At 36.4% G+C, this 18,311-nt stretch overlaps 3 protein-coding genes and 1 pseudogene across 4 annotated transcripts; 2 read left to right on the forward strand and 2 right to left on the reverse strand.

The window, feature by feature from the left end:
* LOC18771898 (F-box protein At5g67140) lies at window positions 80-2,852 on the reverse strand. The gene is made up of 5 exons (XM_007202472.2): window positions 2,445-2,852; window positions 2,171-2,317; window positions 932-1,067; window positions 721-819; window positions 80-500 (listed from the first exon to the last, which is right to left on the reverse strand). Exons 1-5 carry the CDS (start codon window positions 2,531-2,533, stop codon window positions 291-293), a joined length of 681 nt encoding a protein of 226 aa, XP_007202534.1. The 5' UTR covers window positions 2,534-2,852; the 3' UTR covers window positions 80-290.
* LOC18769595 lies at window positions 4,318-5,701 on the reverse strand (annotated as a pseudogene).
* On the forward strand, window positions 8,927-9,934 carry LOC109950406 (putative F-box protein At1g49610). The gene has a single exon (XM_020569000.1). The coding sequence runs from the start codon at window positions 8,927-8,929 to the stop codon at window positions 9,932-9,934; it is 1,008 nt and encodes a 335-aa protein (XP_020424589.1).
* On the forward strand, window positions 14,403-17,760 carry LOC18770016 (transcription factor SPATULA). 2 transcript variants are annotated; one of them, XM_020568614.1, is made up of 8 exons: window positions 14,415-15,039; window positions 15,336-15,440; window positions 15,580-15,645; window positions 15,741-15,806; window positions 16,425-16,739; window positions 16,819-16,888; window positions 16,991-17,147; window positions 17,237-17,760. In XM_020568614.1, the coding sequence occupies exons 1-8, from the start codon at window positions 14,455-14,457 to the stop codon at window positions 17,256-17,258; spliced, it is 1,386 nt and encodes a 461-aa protein (XP_020424203.1). In that variant the 5' UTR covers window positions 14,415-14,454; the 3' UTR covers window positions 17,259-17,760. The 2 variants fall into 2 exon arrangements, with proteins under 2 accessions (XP_007204562.2, XP_020424203.1); XM_007204500.2 differs by lacking the exons at window positions 16,819-16,888; window positions 17,237-17,760 and having other exon boundaries at window positions 14,403-15,039; window positions 16,991-17,148.

Below are 18,311 nucleotides of genomic sequence, written 5' to 3' on the forward strand. Positions count from 1 at the left end.
TACGCAGTACTCACTCAGATTCAACATTCAGCCTGCGGATGGTCTAGTTTCAATCATAGAATGTACTCTTTACTTCATCTTCTTTGAATCATTTCAACCTTTATTCACACCTTGCACAAAATAATACCGGTGGATGTGATTCATGTGAATTATATACAGAACAAGAGATTAAGAGAACAACCTGCGGTTAATGAGCTGATAAATAAACCTCAAACTTCCCATCTAGGACATTGAGCTGAAGAAAGAAAATATATACGGCAAGGTAGAAAGCAACTATACGAATGAGCAGCTTATACAACCGGCAACATCGAAGCATCAACGTTTAATAGCAGTCCAACGGGTTTTATCTTTAGCGCCGGACTGATAGTAAGCAAAGCAATGAAGCAGTCCACGGGAACTCTGGTCCCCCATAAATTGATGGACTCAAGCTTGCGGCAACTATTTACAAGAACAAGAAGGCCATTCTCGGTTACATGACGGCAGCTCCACAAGACAATAGTCTGGAGATAAACAATACACACGCAGGTTTAGAAATTGGCAACCATCTACAGAACAAACAGATTCCATAAAATTCATTTGGGAGAATGGCCTACTCTAATGCCTGATAGATATGGATTAATGGAACAGGAAGGCGAGGACATGCATCTGAACAAAACTGGGGGTTCTGAACATTGTGGCACAAAATGAAAACCCAGATTCTAATTTCACTTAACAGCTTACCTTTAAGTGTGGACAGCTATCAGCAATGGCATGTAATGATTCATCTGTGATAAAGGTACCACCAATATTCAGGTGCTGCAAGGAATTAGCTCTTGATATCTGATGGAAAGTAAAGTCAAATGCGAATCTGATCTAAGCAAAAGCACTCAATCAAACTTATATCATGAACTGCTCAAGCGGGTTTGTGCTCAGAAAGAAGATTATCACATACCAGCTGACCAACACCTTTATCTGTGATCCCTGTAATGCCCCATAAGGATATGGATGTTAAACTGCTGATACACTTCGCCAAAGAAATTCTGTACAATCCGCTGTCACTTATCTGGCAACCCCAACGGCTCCTCGAACTGAGTATACAAGGAGAGAAATCACAAAAAAACAAAAAACAAAAAAAAAAGAAAAAAAAAAGTTTACATCTTCAATATTGATGCACATATATGGCATTGGTCATTTCCTACCAAATGCTGCTATACATGACACCAGATATCTAAATCAAATGCTTGTAACCAGACTCAAATCTGATGGAAAAGAAAAAGCTGGAAACGTACAGAACGATTACATCTTTTGTGTTGCTAAACCCGGCATTAGGTGCAGAGTCATGGGTTAGTAGTGGTACTAACCCGAAAAAGGAAGAACACTTCCAATGCAGAGAACTTTTTTCTCGAGTAAAACCTAATCTTCACAGAAGTGATTGAACTACTGAGTTCTGAATGAGAATATGCATCCCAACCCAGACACATCACATTGGGCTAGGAAATCTTGAATTTCATCCTAAGACCTTCATGTTCTTGTTAATAAGACATACGCCGCTTTATGAATCTTACATACCCAACAAACCTCATACATCTCCGCAACCTTGGATTATGTTCAGATACGAAGCACTCATGCACATCTGATTTACCCCTTACAGTTCAGAGCCCATTATCTCTTATTGTAAGTATTTTTCCTGAATTTCAGTATGTTCACTTCACCCATGCAATGCAGTTTGTGCTGTAAACTCTAAACACTTGCAGATCTATTATTTAAAACCAATAAAAGTAACAGAAATTTGAAGCTTTCAGAATAACCCCAGAAAATAATATGTGGGTTTTTACTTTTCAGTCTTTCTGACTCTAAAAAGTACATTACATACATATGTGGAGTATAAATTGTAATTTTGTCACTTAGAGCTCCAAAGAATAAGAAAATGGATAAATTCCGAAACTTTTGCTTTTCAAGATGTCCTCAACCACTTAAAAAGAGCAGACATTAAAAAAAGAATAAAAAAGAATCAAACTATGAAGAATTAAACACATAAGAAACCTACTAAAAACAGCGAGAAAATGCCAACGGGTTAGTGGCAAAGGCCTTGAATTTTGCAAACTAGAGGTTTCAAGTTTGAGTGAGAAATCTTTTTTCCTTGTAGTTTAGACTATCTCATGTAATAAAAAAACAGAGATAGAAGTCATACATGTCGAGCTCTTTGAGGCAGTAAGCATAGCGAACCAGACGTGCAGTGGAGTCATCGTCCATCTTCCACCCAGAAAAGCTCAAACTCTCTCTGCGACCCATAGACTGCTTCACCCCTTGTTTCCATTTCCGGCACACACTGCTTGCCCTTCACAAATTCACACAAATAAACCCAAATCAACAACAAAAACAACAACCCAGAAATAAAATAAAAAGGAAAATTGAAAACAATCAGGATGATGATATATAATAAGGAAAAGAAATGAACAACTTACTGGGCTAAATCAGTGAAGGAAGTGATCAGAACAAATATATGAGCCAGGAGGTCTATTGGCAACCGATCAATCTCGGCCTCACCCACCATCCCAAGTGTTTTCAACCCCACGAAAAAGAGATTGTTAGTCCAAAATGATTTTTGGGCTCTCAAAGTCTCAGCTTTTGTTGTGATCACGTTGAACCTTGAAAAAAGTCGTAGACTCGTAAATAGAGAAAAGTTACATGTACTTTTTTTTTTCCCAGCAGACCATAAATAAATGGAAAGCTGGACAAGATGTGCTCATGTTTTCGTCATTTTTCCCAAAGAATTAATCAAGCGCCCCCCCTCCTCCTCTCTCCTTCTCTCTCTGATAATTAAGGACTCGGATGAGTGCACACGTGATGCCTCTATGTCTCTTCTCATAATCATCTTCTTTTTCTTTATTTATTTATTTATTTATAAACAGCTTATTAAATTTCATTGCATGGTACTAAAATGATACAATTATGTTTATTAATTTAGTATAGGTTGCAAATTTTGGACAACCAATAACAGTTGATATAGCCGTATTTAAAATATTAAACTAATAATTTTTTTTTTAGAACCTATACACTGCACAGATATTAAAACTCAAATCTAGAACCTTGCCTAAAGAAGCAATTACTTTAAACCACTACACTAGTGAGACCTTTGCTAAAATAAGAAATATTGCTCATAAATAGAAACACGTGAAATATTTACAGAATTACTAAAAATAAATAAACAAATACAAAAAAAATATAATTATTATTGACACGCCAAAATAATCATCATACAAACTCTTTCTTATTCTTTTAGGTTTTAAGTCACTATTTTTCTCATTTTCAGATAGTCATCATTCTCAAGTTTAACACTGCGGTCAATTATTTCTCAATTTAAAAAATAGCAAATATTATAATAGCATTGGTTTATATTTTACTTTTCTTTTTTGGTGGGGTGTGTTCTTATGGAATCCGGCCTCTTATTTTACCTTATTTTCATGATTCAGATTCTCCATTTTTTATTATTTTTTTCACACCGCTTTGCGTATATTTTAATCATGTGCTGGATTATCTCTCTGGGTTTAGTTGTCCACGTCCATGCTTTTCATGTACTTTTCGTGCACTCATCGTCTATCGGTGCCGTTACATGAAAAACGTCAAGGAAATAGAAGAAAAATGTTTGTCACTGTAATTTCCTCCATTCAATTCTAGCCACGTGGTTGCTCATTCTGGCTTCTCTATCTCCTTGTTGAGCCTTGGATTGGACATTTGCGCCTATATACAACGGATCTAATTGGGTCAAAGAAATTTGGGCTGCCCCGAGTACATGTAAAAGGTTGAGTCATTCTGTAACGAGGTCATAGTTGGATAAAATTAATCAATTTAATTCAATGATTAATCAAATTTATTTAATGATTAAGAGATAAGGTTTTATCTAAGGACCTTAGATAAGGTCATCACTATAAAATGCATGTCAAATCTTAACCAAACTCTCCAATTCTAACCAATTTTAGTCCGAATCCATAATCAATCAACTCTAATTACTCAAATTATAAACCCCTTGGTATGGTGAGAGTTGAGAAAAATTCACAGCATACATGTGTAATTGTTCATGCAATGTTGGTAACACATCATTATACATGCATTTCAATCAATCATATCATTTGTGTAATTGTCTCTCATGGCATCATCATACATGCATGGTATCACAAACAAACAAAAATGTATGTAGTTTTTATTTATTTAATTTTATTTGACAACAATCTTTTTCTTTTTCGAATCGAAATTGGCAACGATAGAGTATGAGATTTGAACTCAGATTGTCCTTTGATGAAAGAGACATTGATCTCAAGTCTCAGTAGAGTGGGTTGTTCAGCTGATGCGGCGGCACAAGGTAATCCCATCACCCACAGGAAGCTGGCAAATCTCAATCCTTGGATCAACAGTAAGAGCCATGTTTGAGCTCCAACACGAAGTCCCTATCAAACCTAACGTAGTTCATCAATGGTGCATCAGGTGGGGCCACCACAGACGCATTCCAAAGGGTGTTGTCGTGGCCAATCACTCCCCCATCCTTCTCAAGCTCAATGATCCTCTTGTGGTAGTTCAAGTAATTATCCTTGTCAGCATCCACGAAAATGAAATCAAACGTTCCATGATATTTTCTCTGCAGTAGTAATTAAGGTTAATTACAATTTTTAATCACAAGTCAGCATCAAGTTTTCAGCTAATTAGATAGGCGGTTATGGACCTACTTACATCTTCAATCCTTCTCTGAAGTCAATCTTGTGAGAAACGCCGGCGTTTTGAATAATGGGCAAACCTAGTTCGTAATTCTCACGGTTGATGTCCATTGCCAATATCTGAAATCATTATACTCAAACCATCTCAATATCTAAAATCATTATATTCATGAATATCATGGATGGAAAGGTTATTATATATGAGGCATAATGCATACATATCTATAGCTGAGATGCATGCCATATAATGTGTATCTCACCCATCCATATATAATCTAACAAGTTGAGATGATCTCAAAATCTTGGTGTGCTATATTGTTTTCTGGATAATGTTTTCTTGGCAGATTTATTTATGTTGTCAAACTGTAAATTTGGACCACATGTTCAAGCAAGAATCAACTTGATCAACAATCCAAATTTACATAAACACGGATCAGAAAGTCTAAGAGAACATTGCTCATTATTTTTGTAAACGATAACAATATCGTTGATTTTTTTGTTATTAAATGCTAGCTAGCATTGTTGTTGTTGACCTTTCCATCTTGGGGAAGACCCAGGGTAGAAAGCAAAGAGTAACCAATATAAACGCCAATTTCCATAGTGTTTGAGAAGCATACTCAACAACTGTCCTTCATCAGGTGAGGTGGCCATGACATTCCTTTTCTGTCATAAAAGAAACAAAATTTCAGTTCTTACAAACCCAAAACGTATGTACACAATATATGATAAGCCGCAACCTTACCAAGGGTGTTTTGCTGTCAACTCGCGGAGCGATTTCATGGGTTCAGGCTCTCTTGGGTACACACTGGTTTCAAGTATGTACTGTCAATTAAAGCAAACAAAAACAAATCAAAGAGCAAGAAAAATAAAATGCAATGAAAAATATTAGTTAAGGACATCAAATATGTAAATATATATACTTGGTAAAGAGCATCGCTCTCTAAGAGACTCTTGTGGCCAATTTCCTTGTGCCCACCAGCTTGCTCTTGCTGCCATTCGGGATCAGAAGCCATTAGGTATACATTGTTCTTAGTTTTCAGGCTTAATTGGCTGCCAATTTAATCGAATGTGAGATATGTTTTAGAACCATGTCATGATCCCTCACAAGGAATGTAGGGACGTGAAGTTCGTAGTATTTTCAGAAATAGTTGTTTTCAAGGCAAAGGTTAATTATTGGTTTGTTGGCTGACTTAAAAAGCCTATTTTAATTATTGTAAACTTTTTTCCTTTTTTTATTTCCATCTGGACTGTTAAATTTGTTTGGATTGTCCATATTAGCCTCATCACTTCGTAGTTTTTTGGTAATTTTTGAAGCAAAATAGCCTCATCACCTGATGATGCAGATGTTTCTGAGTGAGGAGGTTGTTGGTCAAGCAGAAAGCTTCGTCCCGACTCCCAGACCAAATCAACCAAATGCACTCTACCCCGAAGCTACGAGGCGCTCCTCCCATTATCGGTGAAAAGTTAAACCTATTAAGAAAAAGCCAGATACCTTGAAAATCAGTGTAAAACCAGAAATCTTCAAGAGTATCTCCTATGACACAACACCCTAGTGAAAGAAGGGTAATTATTGATGTGGCAACCAAGTAAATGGGTTTTTTTGGTTAATTTTTTCAACCACTTTTTGGGTGGTGTTGCAGTGGCGAAGTCAAGATTTTATGTGTGTGAGGGCCTCTTATAAATTATAAAGAATCAAAATTACGAACTCACAATACATACGAAAAATAGTATATATATATATATATATGTATGTCAAGAATTATATTGCTTATTGGTTATAATCATAATTGTCCTTGACAAAGGGATAGACAATACATTCTGAGCAAGAAAAATTGCAAGAGATAGACAAAGAGTAGCGATTTAGCAAATATCTTTAAAGCTCTCCCACCATTAAACCCAATAGAAAGTAAAAATCAAAATTTCACAAACTAAAAAAAATCTTAGGTGCCTTCATGCATTCATATCATACGTGAAAAAATATTGACTAAGTATGAAAATTGGTTTTTCATAATAATCATTTTCTCAAGATAATTTTTAGCGGCTTTTATTCCTTACACATCAAATAAGAAAACTTGATTTTTTGGGAGTTTAGTATGAAGTATATATTGACTTAATGAACCATCATTTTTAGCCTAAATCGTATTTTGCACTAAAACCGATTTTTCATATTTTGATTTAGTGAGAATTTGATTTTCTAGTATTTTTATTTGAATCCAAATAAGGGGGTACTTCCTCATTTACATTGTAAACTTAAGTAAATGGAGTAATATAAAAATAAATGAAAGTAAAAAGACAAAGACATGGAAATAAGGTCACACCTCCTTTTGACTGGAGTGCACCATTACCAACTGAGTAAAGAGGCAATTTGAAGCACCTCCTTGTGCCTTAATAGGTCCGTCATAACACATGTGGATACTTATCAAAACGTAAAGTATTTGAAATAATATAATATAAAAATACATAACAGTATATTACTTTTAAAATATTTTAAAAAAATTGAGTGAGGGCCCGGGACCACACTGGTCCCAATGTGGCTTCGCCCCTGTGGTGTTGTTTGATGTTGGCATTATTGGAGGGGGACTGCAGCCAAGGGACGACAGTGCAAGGCAGATTGCCGACGGGATCAAGGTGGGAAACTGCTACAATCTGCTTCTTGTTTTCTTTTTCAGTTTTTCAATTTTATTTAGGGTAAAATTGGAAGACAAAGTCCAATTGTGAAAAAAATTAATTTTCTTTTCAAAAAGGACACGTGACAGATTTTATATGGTAATATCACCGACTCACGTGAAAATACAATATGACTCTATAATCTTTTCATATATACAGTATAGCCAACTTTTAAAAAAAATTACATATAAATTAAAAAATATATATGTCAAGTCATTTTATCCATGATTTAATAAGTCCAGTCATTTCTTCCCATTGTGATCTAAGCATTATCCCAGTGTTAAATTAGGTCAGGAAGTTCCCTCTGAATAACCTAGCTAGCTAGGCTCAAGGCAGAAGAGTAATATTGTTCCATATGCACGCTTCGGTGAGCCAGAAAAAATGGACTCTCTTCAAGAAAAAGACAATATAGTTCAATAAGATTAATCAAAATAATCAAAGTCAGATATCCAGGCAAGTAAAATGCGTTACAATAAGGAAATTTGGAACCAACGTAACTAAGATGAATCTGAAAGGGGAAAAAATATAAGATAGTGCTGACAGCCTGACACTAGGCTCACACAATGCGTCAGTGTGAGTTGCTTTGCAGTCCACTCTTACATATAAACCGCTCTTCCCTTTTCAGACAAACAAGAGAATCAAGGGGAGAGAGAGAGAGAGAGAAAGAGAGAGATCAGAGAAACACATTAGCAACCCTTTCTCGTCTCACCTTAACCACTTCTGAAACCAGAGCTGGTATAACGCCTTTCCTCAACTTTAATTCTCTGAATATTATTATTATTATCTAATTTCTGTATCATTAGATCTGAGGTGACCTATGCCTTTCTGGGTTGATTGATGATTTTTGTTAATGTATATGTTGGTTCTTTTAGCTGATCTGAGTTTCTCCCTCTTGTTTGGGATTTCTTGTTAATGTATATGTTGTTGTTGGTAATTGTTTTGCTTAAGGAATTAAATCTGCTTTTCTTGCTTGGGTGGCAGATTGGTCAGTCAGGGAGTCTTTTTGGGAGGGGGACATGGAGATAGTTTGCTAGGCTGAAATGGGGAATTTTTTTTGGATTTAAATTGGATATAAAACAAAATAAAATAGGGGAAGATTTTGGGTGGTTGATTTTTCATATTTGATTATATAATTCTGTGACCAGGATATAAAACAAATAATGTTTGTTGGCTATCTTTCTCGTCTATCTCTCGGGCAAAACAAAGTCTTCTTAAGACATACATAAACTCATTCTACACACCTTTTTTTTTTCGTTTTTTTTAAGATTAGGTCTTTCTAGTCCATCTATGAGAGTGAGAGTCTCACATAGAACTTAGAGCCTTAAATAATATATAATGTCTTCGGGGGCTTTGTTGTTAATCATTTGTTGTGTTCGAGTGGAGAAGCCTGTGAGAACACAGTTCATTAGGGCTTTGTGTTGTTCTCGTCTGTTCGGAGTAGATTAGTTGAGAATTGGATGCTCTACGGTGATTAAGGATTTATAACTACATGTTTATGTGATAGTTTAGTCTTGTATCATCATAATATATAATTTCTTGCACCTCTTCACTTCTTACTAATTGATTTTGGGATGAATGACATAAGAGAATTTCTTGATCAGTCTGAAATCATGAAAAGAGTGCGTGGGATATCAGATGACACCTCCAACGACAATGGCAAGGATCGTATTAGTGCATTGCCCAATGATGTTCTTTGTTCAATTGTTGACCTGCTAAGTATAAGGGATGCTATACACACTAGCACATTATCACGCAGGTGGAAGAACATTTATGCACACAAGTCAACATTGGAATTTGATTGGCGAGACATCATTTCGAATGATGCGAACACATATACTCGTGGAAACGTTGCCATTAGGAATGTAAGAAATTTCCAAAGAAGCATTGAAGCAATCTTAGCTTCATACTTGGGCACCAAGCTTGAATCTTTCAAGGTTCAATGTTGCTTTGGAAACGAGCATCCTCGTTACTTCAAAGGCTGGATCAATTTTGCTATAGCAAAGGGGGTTAGAAACCTTGACCTTGCCTTCAGTTGTGACGAATTATCTGAGCGCACGGATTGGATAGCCATTGACTACTATAACTTTCCTACTCATCTGCTTCCGAGTGGTGAAGGATCAAATCTGAGGCATCTCTCCCTACGTACATGCAAGCTGAGGCTAGATAATATATTCACTGATCGATTTAGCACACTCACGAGTCTAGTTTTGTGTGATGCCAAGTTTGTTGGAAGAGTAGAGCCTAGCATGTTTTCTTCTTGTTCGAAGCTTGAGTCTTTGACATTGGAACGGTGCTATGGTTTCGAAAGCTTGCACTTTGACAAACTTGATTGTTTGAAAATGTTGGTGGTGAAGAGATGCGAAGGGTTGAGATTGATTCGCCTAATTAGTGTCATCAATCTTACCACTTTTCATTGTATTGGAGACCACGCAGAACTACAATTAAGATTGGGAAGGGTTCCCAATCTGAAGGATGTCCATTTAATGCTGAAGCGGATTAATGTGCGTAGTTTTTATGCTTGGTTGGAGAACCTTATTAATCCTCATTACCACACTCTGGTTGTGGCCAAATGTGAGTAAAGAACTAGGTGTACTCGGAACATAAAAAAATTTCTCGAGCTTATACAATTCAACAAAGGTAGAGCATTTTTAGACTTACATTTCAGATACATTGATTTGTAGTTGTGATTTTGGATCTTTACTCTTCAAATGTCAACAGTTTAACTATGAGGACAGGGTTCTTGTTTTCATATTTAATATTGCTATTGTACTTCAAATATAAAAAGTTTTTCCGACTGTTTAAATATATTGTCAATTTCCAATTAGAAGGTACAAAACAATAAATATTACAATTCAATTTCTACATCTAACACAGGATCATTACATATCAATAACTTGAGGACATCATAGAAGCTGGCTGGAGATGTAGAGCCGCGTGCGTATGTTTCTTCTTGGTCCAAAGTTGAGTCTTTGACATTGGAATGGTGCTTTGGACAAGAAAGATTGTGCTTTGAAGACTGCGTTGGCTGTTTTCACTGAAATAGCGGAAATAACAGTCATTCTTGACCATTGAAATGATTTCATTTCCAACTAGACCTTTGAATTACAGTCATTTATTTAACTTTTATTATTATTATTATTATTATTATTATAGGATTAGGCGAGATTAGCTCCTCAATGAAGGTCACAGGATGCAAGCATTCATCCTCAATCCCGAAGGAGAAGGGACCTATACTTTCGGGAGCCCCCGCCCATCCCCCTATATTATTACTTTAAAAAGGAGAAAAAATAATACACCAAGGGGGTGAAGAGCCAAAACCCCGTAAAGAAATACAATAATAACCTAGCTATGCTCAAGGCAGAAGAGTAATATTGTTCCATGTGCCCGCTTTGGTGAGCCAGAAAAAGTGGACTAAATGTCAAGAAAAAAACAATATATCTCAATAAGATTAATCAAAATCAGATATACAGGCAAGTAAAATGCGTTACATTCAGGAAATTTGGAACCAACTAAGACGAATCTGGAAAGGGAAAAATATGAGATAGCTGAGGTGGATGCATCCACTGGGAATTTGAGATGGAGCTGACAGCCTGACACGAGGCTCATACAATGTGTCAGTGTGAGTTGCTTTGCAGTCCACTCTTACATATAAACCGCTCTTCCCTTTCACTTGGTTTCAGACAAACAACAGAAACAAAGGGAGACATCGATAGAGACGTCGGAGAAAACAAAGGGAGAGAGACATCAAAGAAACAGATTTTAGCTAGGCATCAATCATTTCTCGTCTCAACTTAACCACTTCTGAAACCAGAGCTGGTATAACGCCTTTCCTCAACTTTAATTCTATGAATATTATTTTTATCTAATTTCTGTATCATTAGATCTGAGGTGACCTTTGCCTTTCTAAGTTGATTGATGATTTTTGTTAATGTATATGTTGTTCTTGTAGCTGATCTTCTGTTTTTCTTTCTTGATTGAGGATTTCGTTGTCAATGTATATTGTTTTGCTTAATGGATTCAATCTCCTTTTCTTGCTCGATCGGGTCGTGGGTTGATCAGTCAGGGGTCTTACTGGGAGAGGGAAATGGAGCTAGCTAATTTTGCTAATCTAAACTGGTGAGTACACAGTAGCCTATGAGAAGACAATTCACCTGGGCTTTGTGTTGTTCTTGTTGTGAGAATTGGATGCTCTGCAGTGATATAGGATTTATAACACCATGCATATGTGAAAATGATACTTTAGCCTTATAACATATATCATTGCAATTTTCTTGATCAGATTGAAACCATGAAAAGAGTGTGTGGAATATCAGCTGACACCTCCAACCACAATGACAAGGATCACATTAGTGCATTGCCTGATGATGTTCTTCATACAATTTATAACTTGCTGAGTATGAGAGATGCGATACGCACTAGCAAGTTATCACGAAGGTGGAAGAACATTTATGCACACAACACAAGTCAAGACTGGAATTTGATTGGCGTGACATAATTTCGAATGACGCAAACACGTATACTCGTGGAATGGTTTCCATTAGGAATGTGAGATATTTCCAAAGAAGCATAGAAGCAGTCTTCGCTTCACACTCGGGAACCAAGATTGAATCCTTCAAGGTTCAATGCTGCTTTGGAAACGAGCATCCTCGTTACTTCAAAGGCTGGATCAACTTTGCTGTAGCAAGGGCTACTGAAACCCTTGAGCTTGCCTTCAGTTGTGACGAATTATCGGAGCGCACTGATTGGACAACAATTGACTGTTATAACTTTCCTACAAATCTGCTTCCGATCAGTGGTGAAGGATCAAAACTGAGGCATCTCTCCTTACGTACATGCAAACTCAGGGCAGATAATATTTTTGTTGATCGATTTAGCACACTCACGAACCTTGTTTTGTGTGATGTTAAGTTTGTTGGAGAAGCAGAGCCTCGTCTGTTTTCTTCTTGCTCGAAGCTCGAGTCCTTGACACTGGAAAGGTGCTTCGGTTTTGAAAGCTTGCGCGCTTCGACTGAAGACGCTCGTGCCGAGGAGGTGTGAATAGTTAAAATGGATTGGCCTCATTAGGGTAACTAATCTTACCACTTTTCATTTTATGGGAGACCATGTTGACGACGTACTCAAATCATCATATCTTCTTGACACGTCGGTATCTTAAACCAGGGCCTACTAAAAGATGTGTGTAGGTGTTGTTCCGACGTGTGTGACGTGTGTTGATGGTGACACGGATACTCTGGTGGTCCCGCACGTAGGATAGTAGAAGAATGTATCGTCTAACCCAATCAGAAGAAGACACATATCTTGATGAAGAAAGAGTGAAAGATATTTGAAAAATGTTTTGGTTACATTATTTTGTGTCTGGTTAAGGTGACGTTGGCTTGGACATGACAGCGACAGGGATGTGAGTGGTCTGGTCCCCTGTCTGTCCCATTTACTAATTACCTACAAAACAATTATGTTGACGTGAAAAAGAACGTTAAGCCAGTACAAAATTATAATCCCAGTCGTTATATAATTACTAATTAGCTTTTTTCTTCTTTCAATTTTCTAAGGTAAAGATTTTCTATTTTGTAATATTGTTGAATTGTCCGATAGATTTTTTATGTAACAAATATTACATATTTAGGGTTTTTTTATTTTTTATAAAGTGATATTCTAAACTAATTTAATATACATAAAGGAAGATCAAGTTCGAGTGCGAAAGAAAATGTACACTTGGAAACTTCAAAATATTTTGATATGCAGACAAAATTCATCGCTTTATATATACAATGTTTTACATATATTCATTATATAATCAGAAATATCACACACATTATGCGTATGTAAAAATTACAATACATGGATGAGATATAAGAGAAAATTTAAGGTATTAATGTATAAGAGCATAGCCTTTTTTTTTTTTTTTAAAAGACCTTTTTTATTGAGCAATATAATAATATACTAAACTCACACACACAACACAGATATTAGAACTCGAACCTATAACATCGACATATATATACCTTTTTCTTTTTGTTAAGAGCATGTTTCAGTTTTATTATTATTGATTTTTAATAAATAAAAAAGACTAATGATAGTGGCAAAAGTTGTTGATTTTATCTAGGGCTGGTACTACAAACTACGTACAAAAGCACTCAAGAAAAAATCAGCAATTCCACTTTAGTCCAAATCCAATTTAGACTTGTGGATGTACTTGTGGTCCTTTGCCTTCAAAGATCATCATATCCTTCATAGGTGGCTATTGCTAAACAAAACGCGGCATCACTGACATTGAGTGTTGTGTCTCTCGGCTTTGTAGTTCCAAATTTGCCTGACATGTTTTGACATTTGACAAGAGTTCCATCTTCTTTCTCTTTTTCAACACACCTTTACAAATTGTTAGCAAAGTAAGTGAAATTAAATTTACAAATGTGCGTTGCATATGTGTATATGGATAGCTAGTTCAAAATGGACAGAGAGAGAAGAGGGGAAGGGGAGTCCAGTGCCATGTGTTTTGGGGACGGGTGGGGGAGAAATGGTGAGAGAAGAGAGGTTTATTTTTTTGAAAATGAAAAGACTAAAATATCCTTAAAATAGATAGAAAAATGAATGGTGTTAAAGTCAGATGACAAATTATGGATTTTGAAAAATTAAGATGATATTTTTCATAAATTTTTTTTTAAGATAACAGATTGAAACTAAGGTATAAATTCAGATGATATTTCTATAAAAATTCATTTTCTAGAAGAAACCATAACATAAATATCAATTGGGGGATTCAATTAAGAATTTTTTTTTAACATTAGAAAAAAGAACAAGTACCATTAAACTTAGAGCTACTTGGGTGCATGGTCAATTTGGTTAACACCAACCAAAACCCAATTAAAATTAAGAAAATGGGTAAAGTTAGATGGTACGGATTATTAGGGAAGGAAGAGTCGGAAGACTCTGCAACATGTTTGATTTCCATAGTCAGCAGCAGCAGCAGCTAAAGCTCTAGTGTGCCTCACGTGCAATGCTGAGTGCGACTGCTACTCTTCTTCTATATATTATCATCATCCGCTTTGATTTTAATTTAATTAACGTTAGTTAATTTAAGTTTAATTTAATCTGCAGACAAATGCAAACCAGCCCACTCTGCCACACTCCCAGACGCAACAAATCGTCAAACTCCAAATTAAAAGCCAAAGCAAACACACCCACTCTCTCTCTCTCTCTCTCTCTCTCTTTCTCTCTCTCTCACATACCCAAAACCTCAAAACAACACCAGAACCAAAAACAGAGGAGAAAAAGAAACCAGAGAGTGATGGGGGATACTTATGATCATTATTACAAAAATGCCACTTGTTCTTCTTCACCTTCTGCGTCAGTTTCTCCAGCTGCTGCTGCTGCTCCTTCTCAGCCTCCTTCGACGTCCGACGAAATTTCTCTTTTTCTGCAGCAGATTTTGCTCCGTTCGTCTAGTTCTCTGGCCTCGGTGGTGGCCCACACGGGCAAGGCCCCGCAGTTTTTGTTTTCATCGTCTCCGTCCGTTGCTGCTCTGCCTGATCATCTCAGCCGTCCGTGCCACTCCATGTTCCTAGGGGACGGGATCACGGCCGTTGATTCTTCCGCCGCGCTTTTGCCGGCGGGGAATCCCAATGTGTCTTCCTCTTCGTTCGGAGCGAGTGAGAATGAGACGGACGAGTATGATTGTGAAAGCGAGGTAATTTAAGACTTGAAAGTTTGAATTTTTCTTTTTGTGGTCTGTTTGCTTGCTGAGAAATTGTGGGGAAAGTACAAGAAAATTAGAGTATCATGAAACCTTTTTCAAAGTTTATGGAGCAGAATGCATTTGCTTTGTTTAGTTTAAATTTTTTTATCAAATGAAAAACAGTATTTTGACTGAAATAATAAGATGTAATTAGAAACACAGAATAAAAGTTCCAGTTTTTCTTTTTCTTTTTTCTGGTAATATGAATTTTTTTTTAAGTTTAATATGTTGAGGAATTATAAATTTAGGAGGGTCTTGAAGCATTGGTGGAAGAGGCGGCAGGGAAGCCAGGGTGTGGTCGAAGTTCTTCAAAGAGAAGCAGAGCTGCAGAAGTCCATAATATGTCTGAAAAGGTTGGCTTTTGTAGTTTGAGAACCTCTTTCCAAAATTATTATGGGATTTGAAATTTTCAACATGGGTTTACTTCTTTTTTTTTTTTAACGGAGAAACCACGTTGTTTTCGGGTTTTGATGTGTTGGGTTTGTTGGGCAGAGGAGGAGGAGTAGGATTAATGAGAAAATGAAGGCATTGCAAAATCTTATCCCAAATTCTAATAAGGTACATTAAACATACCAAGATGCTTGATTTTGATTTTGTTTGTTTGAGTCATTTTGATTTTTGAGAGAACGATTAGTCTTTTTGTAATGTGGCAGACGGATAAGGCTTCAATGCTTGATGAAGCCATTGAGTACCTCAAGCAGCTTCAGCTCCAAGTGCAGGTATGCAGCTTTCTTCTTTGCATTTTAGTGTACAGTGAAGCTTCAAAATACTCTTCCTGGTAAAATTTTGATTAAATTTCACACTGTGTGGTCATATCCCAAGATCTCCTCCAAGACCTTCGTTGCTGGTTGTATCATAAAATCAAATCAAGAAAGAGAAATAGGAAAACAACTCCAACGTGATTTGCATGGTTGGACCATGTGAATGCACTAGGATCCAATACTAGAGCAAAGAGAGTCACATTGTGGCAAAGTTTCTTGCTGCTCCGCCTTTCAAAAAGTTTCTTGATGCTGTCTCACATGACAGTCTCTGCTCAGATGAAATTTAAGAAGTATTAATCCTTTGTGATTAGTTTTTGCTCCTTGAGTCCAACAAGGGAGCCCTAATGCTGTATGAAATTGTGATGTTTTTATTGCTTTGCACCATTGACTGTTTACATCAGCTTAAAGAATCTCTCTTTTTCTTCAAAACTTCCTTTTCACTCTTGCCTATGAACAGTATGGGAATTTCTGCATAGAACAAATAGAGAAATGCCAGCTGAACTAATTATTGTAGCATCAATTAAAATTGAGAGTTCGGTTTTGATTGATTTAGATGTGATTCACATTTCATTTCAGATGTTATCAATGAGAAATGGCATGAGTCTGCATCCTATGTGCCTACCTGGAGCGCTGCAACCTGTCCAAGTCTCCCAGATGAGAATGGACCTTGGTGAAGAAAATAGGCCTCTGCATTTGGACATGACAGGCACACTGCTTATGAACCAGGAATCTCCAACACAAAATTTGTTCCATTTCTCCAACCAATGCACCGATGCAAACCAGTCATATGTACCAGACATGTCAAATGTAGTTAATTCAGAAACCTCGTTTGGGTTGGAATCGTCAATGCGGGCTCACTTGGGACCCTTTCAACTACCAAACTCATCCGAGGTAAAATTATGGCCTTGTTAATAATGCATACAGAGCTAAGGAAATGATACTAAACTTTTTACATTATTCCCATATAAAGGAAATCTGTAGGGAGGACATGTTGCAGCATCAACAAATTAATGTAAATCATTCGGAGACGAATCCTTTAGGTGGGTTGATCCGATGGTTCCCCATCCCTATAACTCTTAACAACATGTATTTAGGGTTCTAGTTTTGGTCTAACATGTATGTTTTTTTTTTTTTGTTGAAAGAATTTGAATTGGGAGCGACCGCTAGAGTTTCACTTTCCTTTAACACACAAGTATCTGATCTGAAAGGCAGTAGTTCTCTGGGAGCATGTATCACAGGAAGAAACCGGCAGGAAGGTCTACTTTTAAAGGCTATGAAACAAAATTTTCATATTGATAGGTAAGCATATCTGATGAATAAGGTGTTTATCCTTTCTTCACATAGTTAAGAGGGCGGCGTACTTTTACATTTTACTAGTATGCGCACAGGAAGAAGAAGGGTTGCAAATGATAACATCAAGACTGAAAGACGGCACATATGGTGCATGTTAAGCTCGGCTACTCTTAACATTTTGGATTTGGTGCAGCCACAACTTGTAACAGCTTTTGTAATTCTCCAAATTGATTAGAGCCTCAATTGCATGCTCGAATCACAGGCATGCCACAAAGCTAACCTGCAATTGATGAGTTTTCTCTTCAATGCTTTGGCAAGGCTTGTTACTTAATAGGTAGAAGTAGTACAAGGTAGGGATGAGACATGTATGTAAACTCTATCTTTCCCTTTATTTTGTGGTTCCTTTTTATTTGGAAATTATCTCCTCCTCATATATGAATTATATGAAAGTCTTGTTTATAAATTATGACATCAAGCTTTGTGAAAGCTACCTCAAGATTGTGTAATATTTTATTATTGTGAAATTTCATAAAAACAAAGGACCTATGTATTGATGACTGAAATTTACAAGGTTGAGCTTGGATTGGAATAACTTTTTCCATACTTCAAGTTTTCTTTTCTTGGAAAGTTTTATCAGTCAAATGGGATGTTATTTAAGGTTGTGTGGTTGAACAAGAAAAGTGAATTTCCACCAATAGAAATTCTCTCTACATGCGACTGACTGTAGGGTCAAGTCGGTCAAAATTTGGAAGTTTGAAACACAGAACCAAAAGAGTCATACGAGAATAATTTATGCAGGTTGACCATGTATCATGTATGTACATGAATCATGATAATCAAAGAAAGAAATAAAAAACGAGGAGAAATTACAGGAACCATAGTCAAAATCAAAAGGTTTTTTACTTTGCCTTTTACCATATTCATTGTTTTTCTTTCTTTCTAAGGACAAGGAGCTTCTGAAGTTAACATCTTGACTTTGTGATTTTGGAGCAGATTCAATGAAACCAACAAATGTATTTATGTTTCTTATCAAGATTCGAGAGAAAAGGAATGGAAAGAGATTGATATACAAAAATTTGTCATGAATGTAGGAGATAAATACTCCCTCACCAATAGTCTTCTTTTTTTCCCATTAAAACATTTCCTATTAAGAAGAACGATAATATCCCA

The sequence above is a fragment of the Prunus persica genome, chromosome G7 (genome assembly GCF_000346465.2).
Source record: "Prunus persica cultivar Lovell chromosome G7, Prunus_persica_NCBIv2, whole genome shotgun sequence".
Classification (NCBI taxonomy): domain Eukaryota; kingdom Viridiplantae; phylum Streptophyta; class Magnoliopsida; order Rosales; family Rosaceae; genus Prunus; species Prunus persica.

Excerpts from the sequence above, each read along its gene's own strand:
- LOC18771898 (XM_007202472.2), bottom strand. The coding sequence starts at position 2,533 with ATGGTGGGTGAGGCCGAGATTGATCGGTTGCCAATAGACCTCCTGGCT. Across the intron at positions 820-931 it reads ATAAAGGTGTTGGTCAGCTG|ATATCAAGAGCTAATTCCTT; the intron begins GTATGTGATAAT and ends ACTTTCCATCAG. Across the intron at positions 501-720 it reads ATAGCTGTCCACACTTAAAG|ACTATTGTCTTGTGGAGCTG; the intron begins GTAAGCTGTTAA and ends GTTTATCTCCAG.
- LOC109950406 (XM_020569000.1), top strand. The coding sequence starts at position 8,927 with ATGAATGACATAAGAGAATTTCTTGATCAGTCTGAAATCATGAAAAGA.
- LOC18770016 (XM_020568614.1), top strand. The coding sequence starts at position 14,455 with ATGCAAACCAGCCCACTCTGCCACACTCCCAGACGCAACAAATCGTCA. Across the intron at positions 15,646-15,740 it reads TTATCCCAAATTCTAATAAG|ACGGATAAGGCTTCAATGCT; the intron begins GTACATTAAACA and ends GTAATGTGGCAG. Across the intron at positions 17,148-17,236 it reads CAAAATTTTCATATTGATAG|GAAGAAGAAGGGTTGCAAAT; the intron begins GTAAGCATATCT and ends GTATGCGCACAG.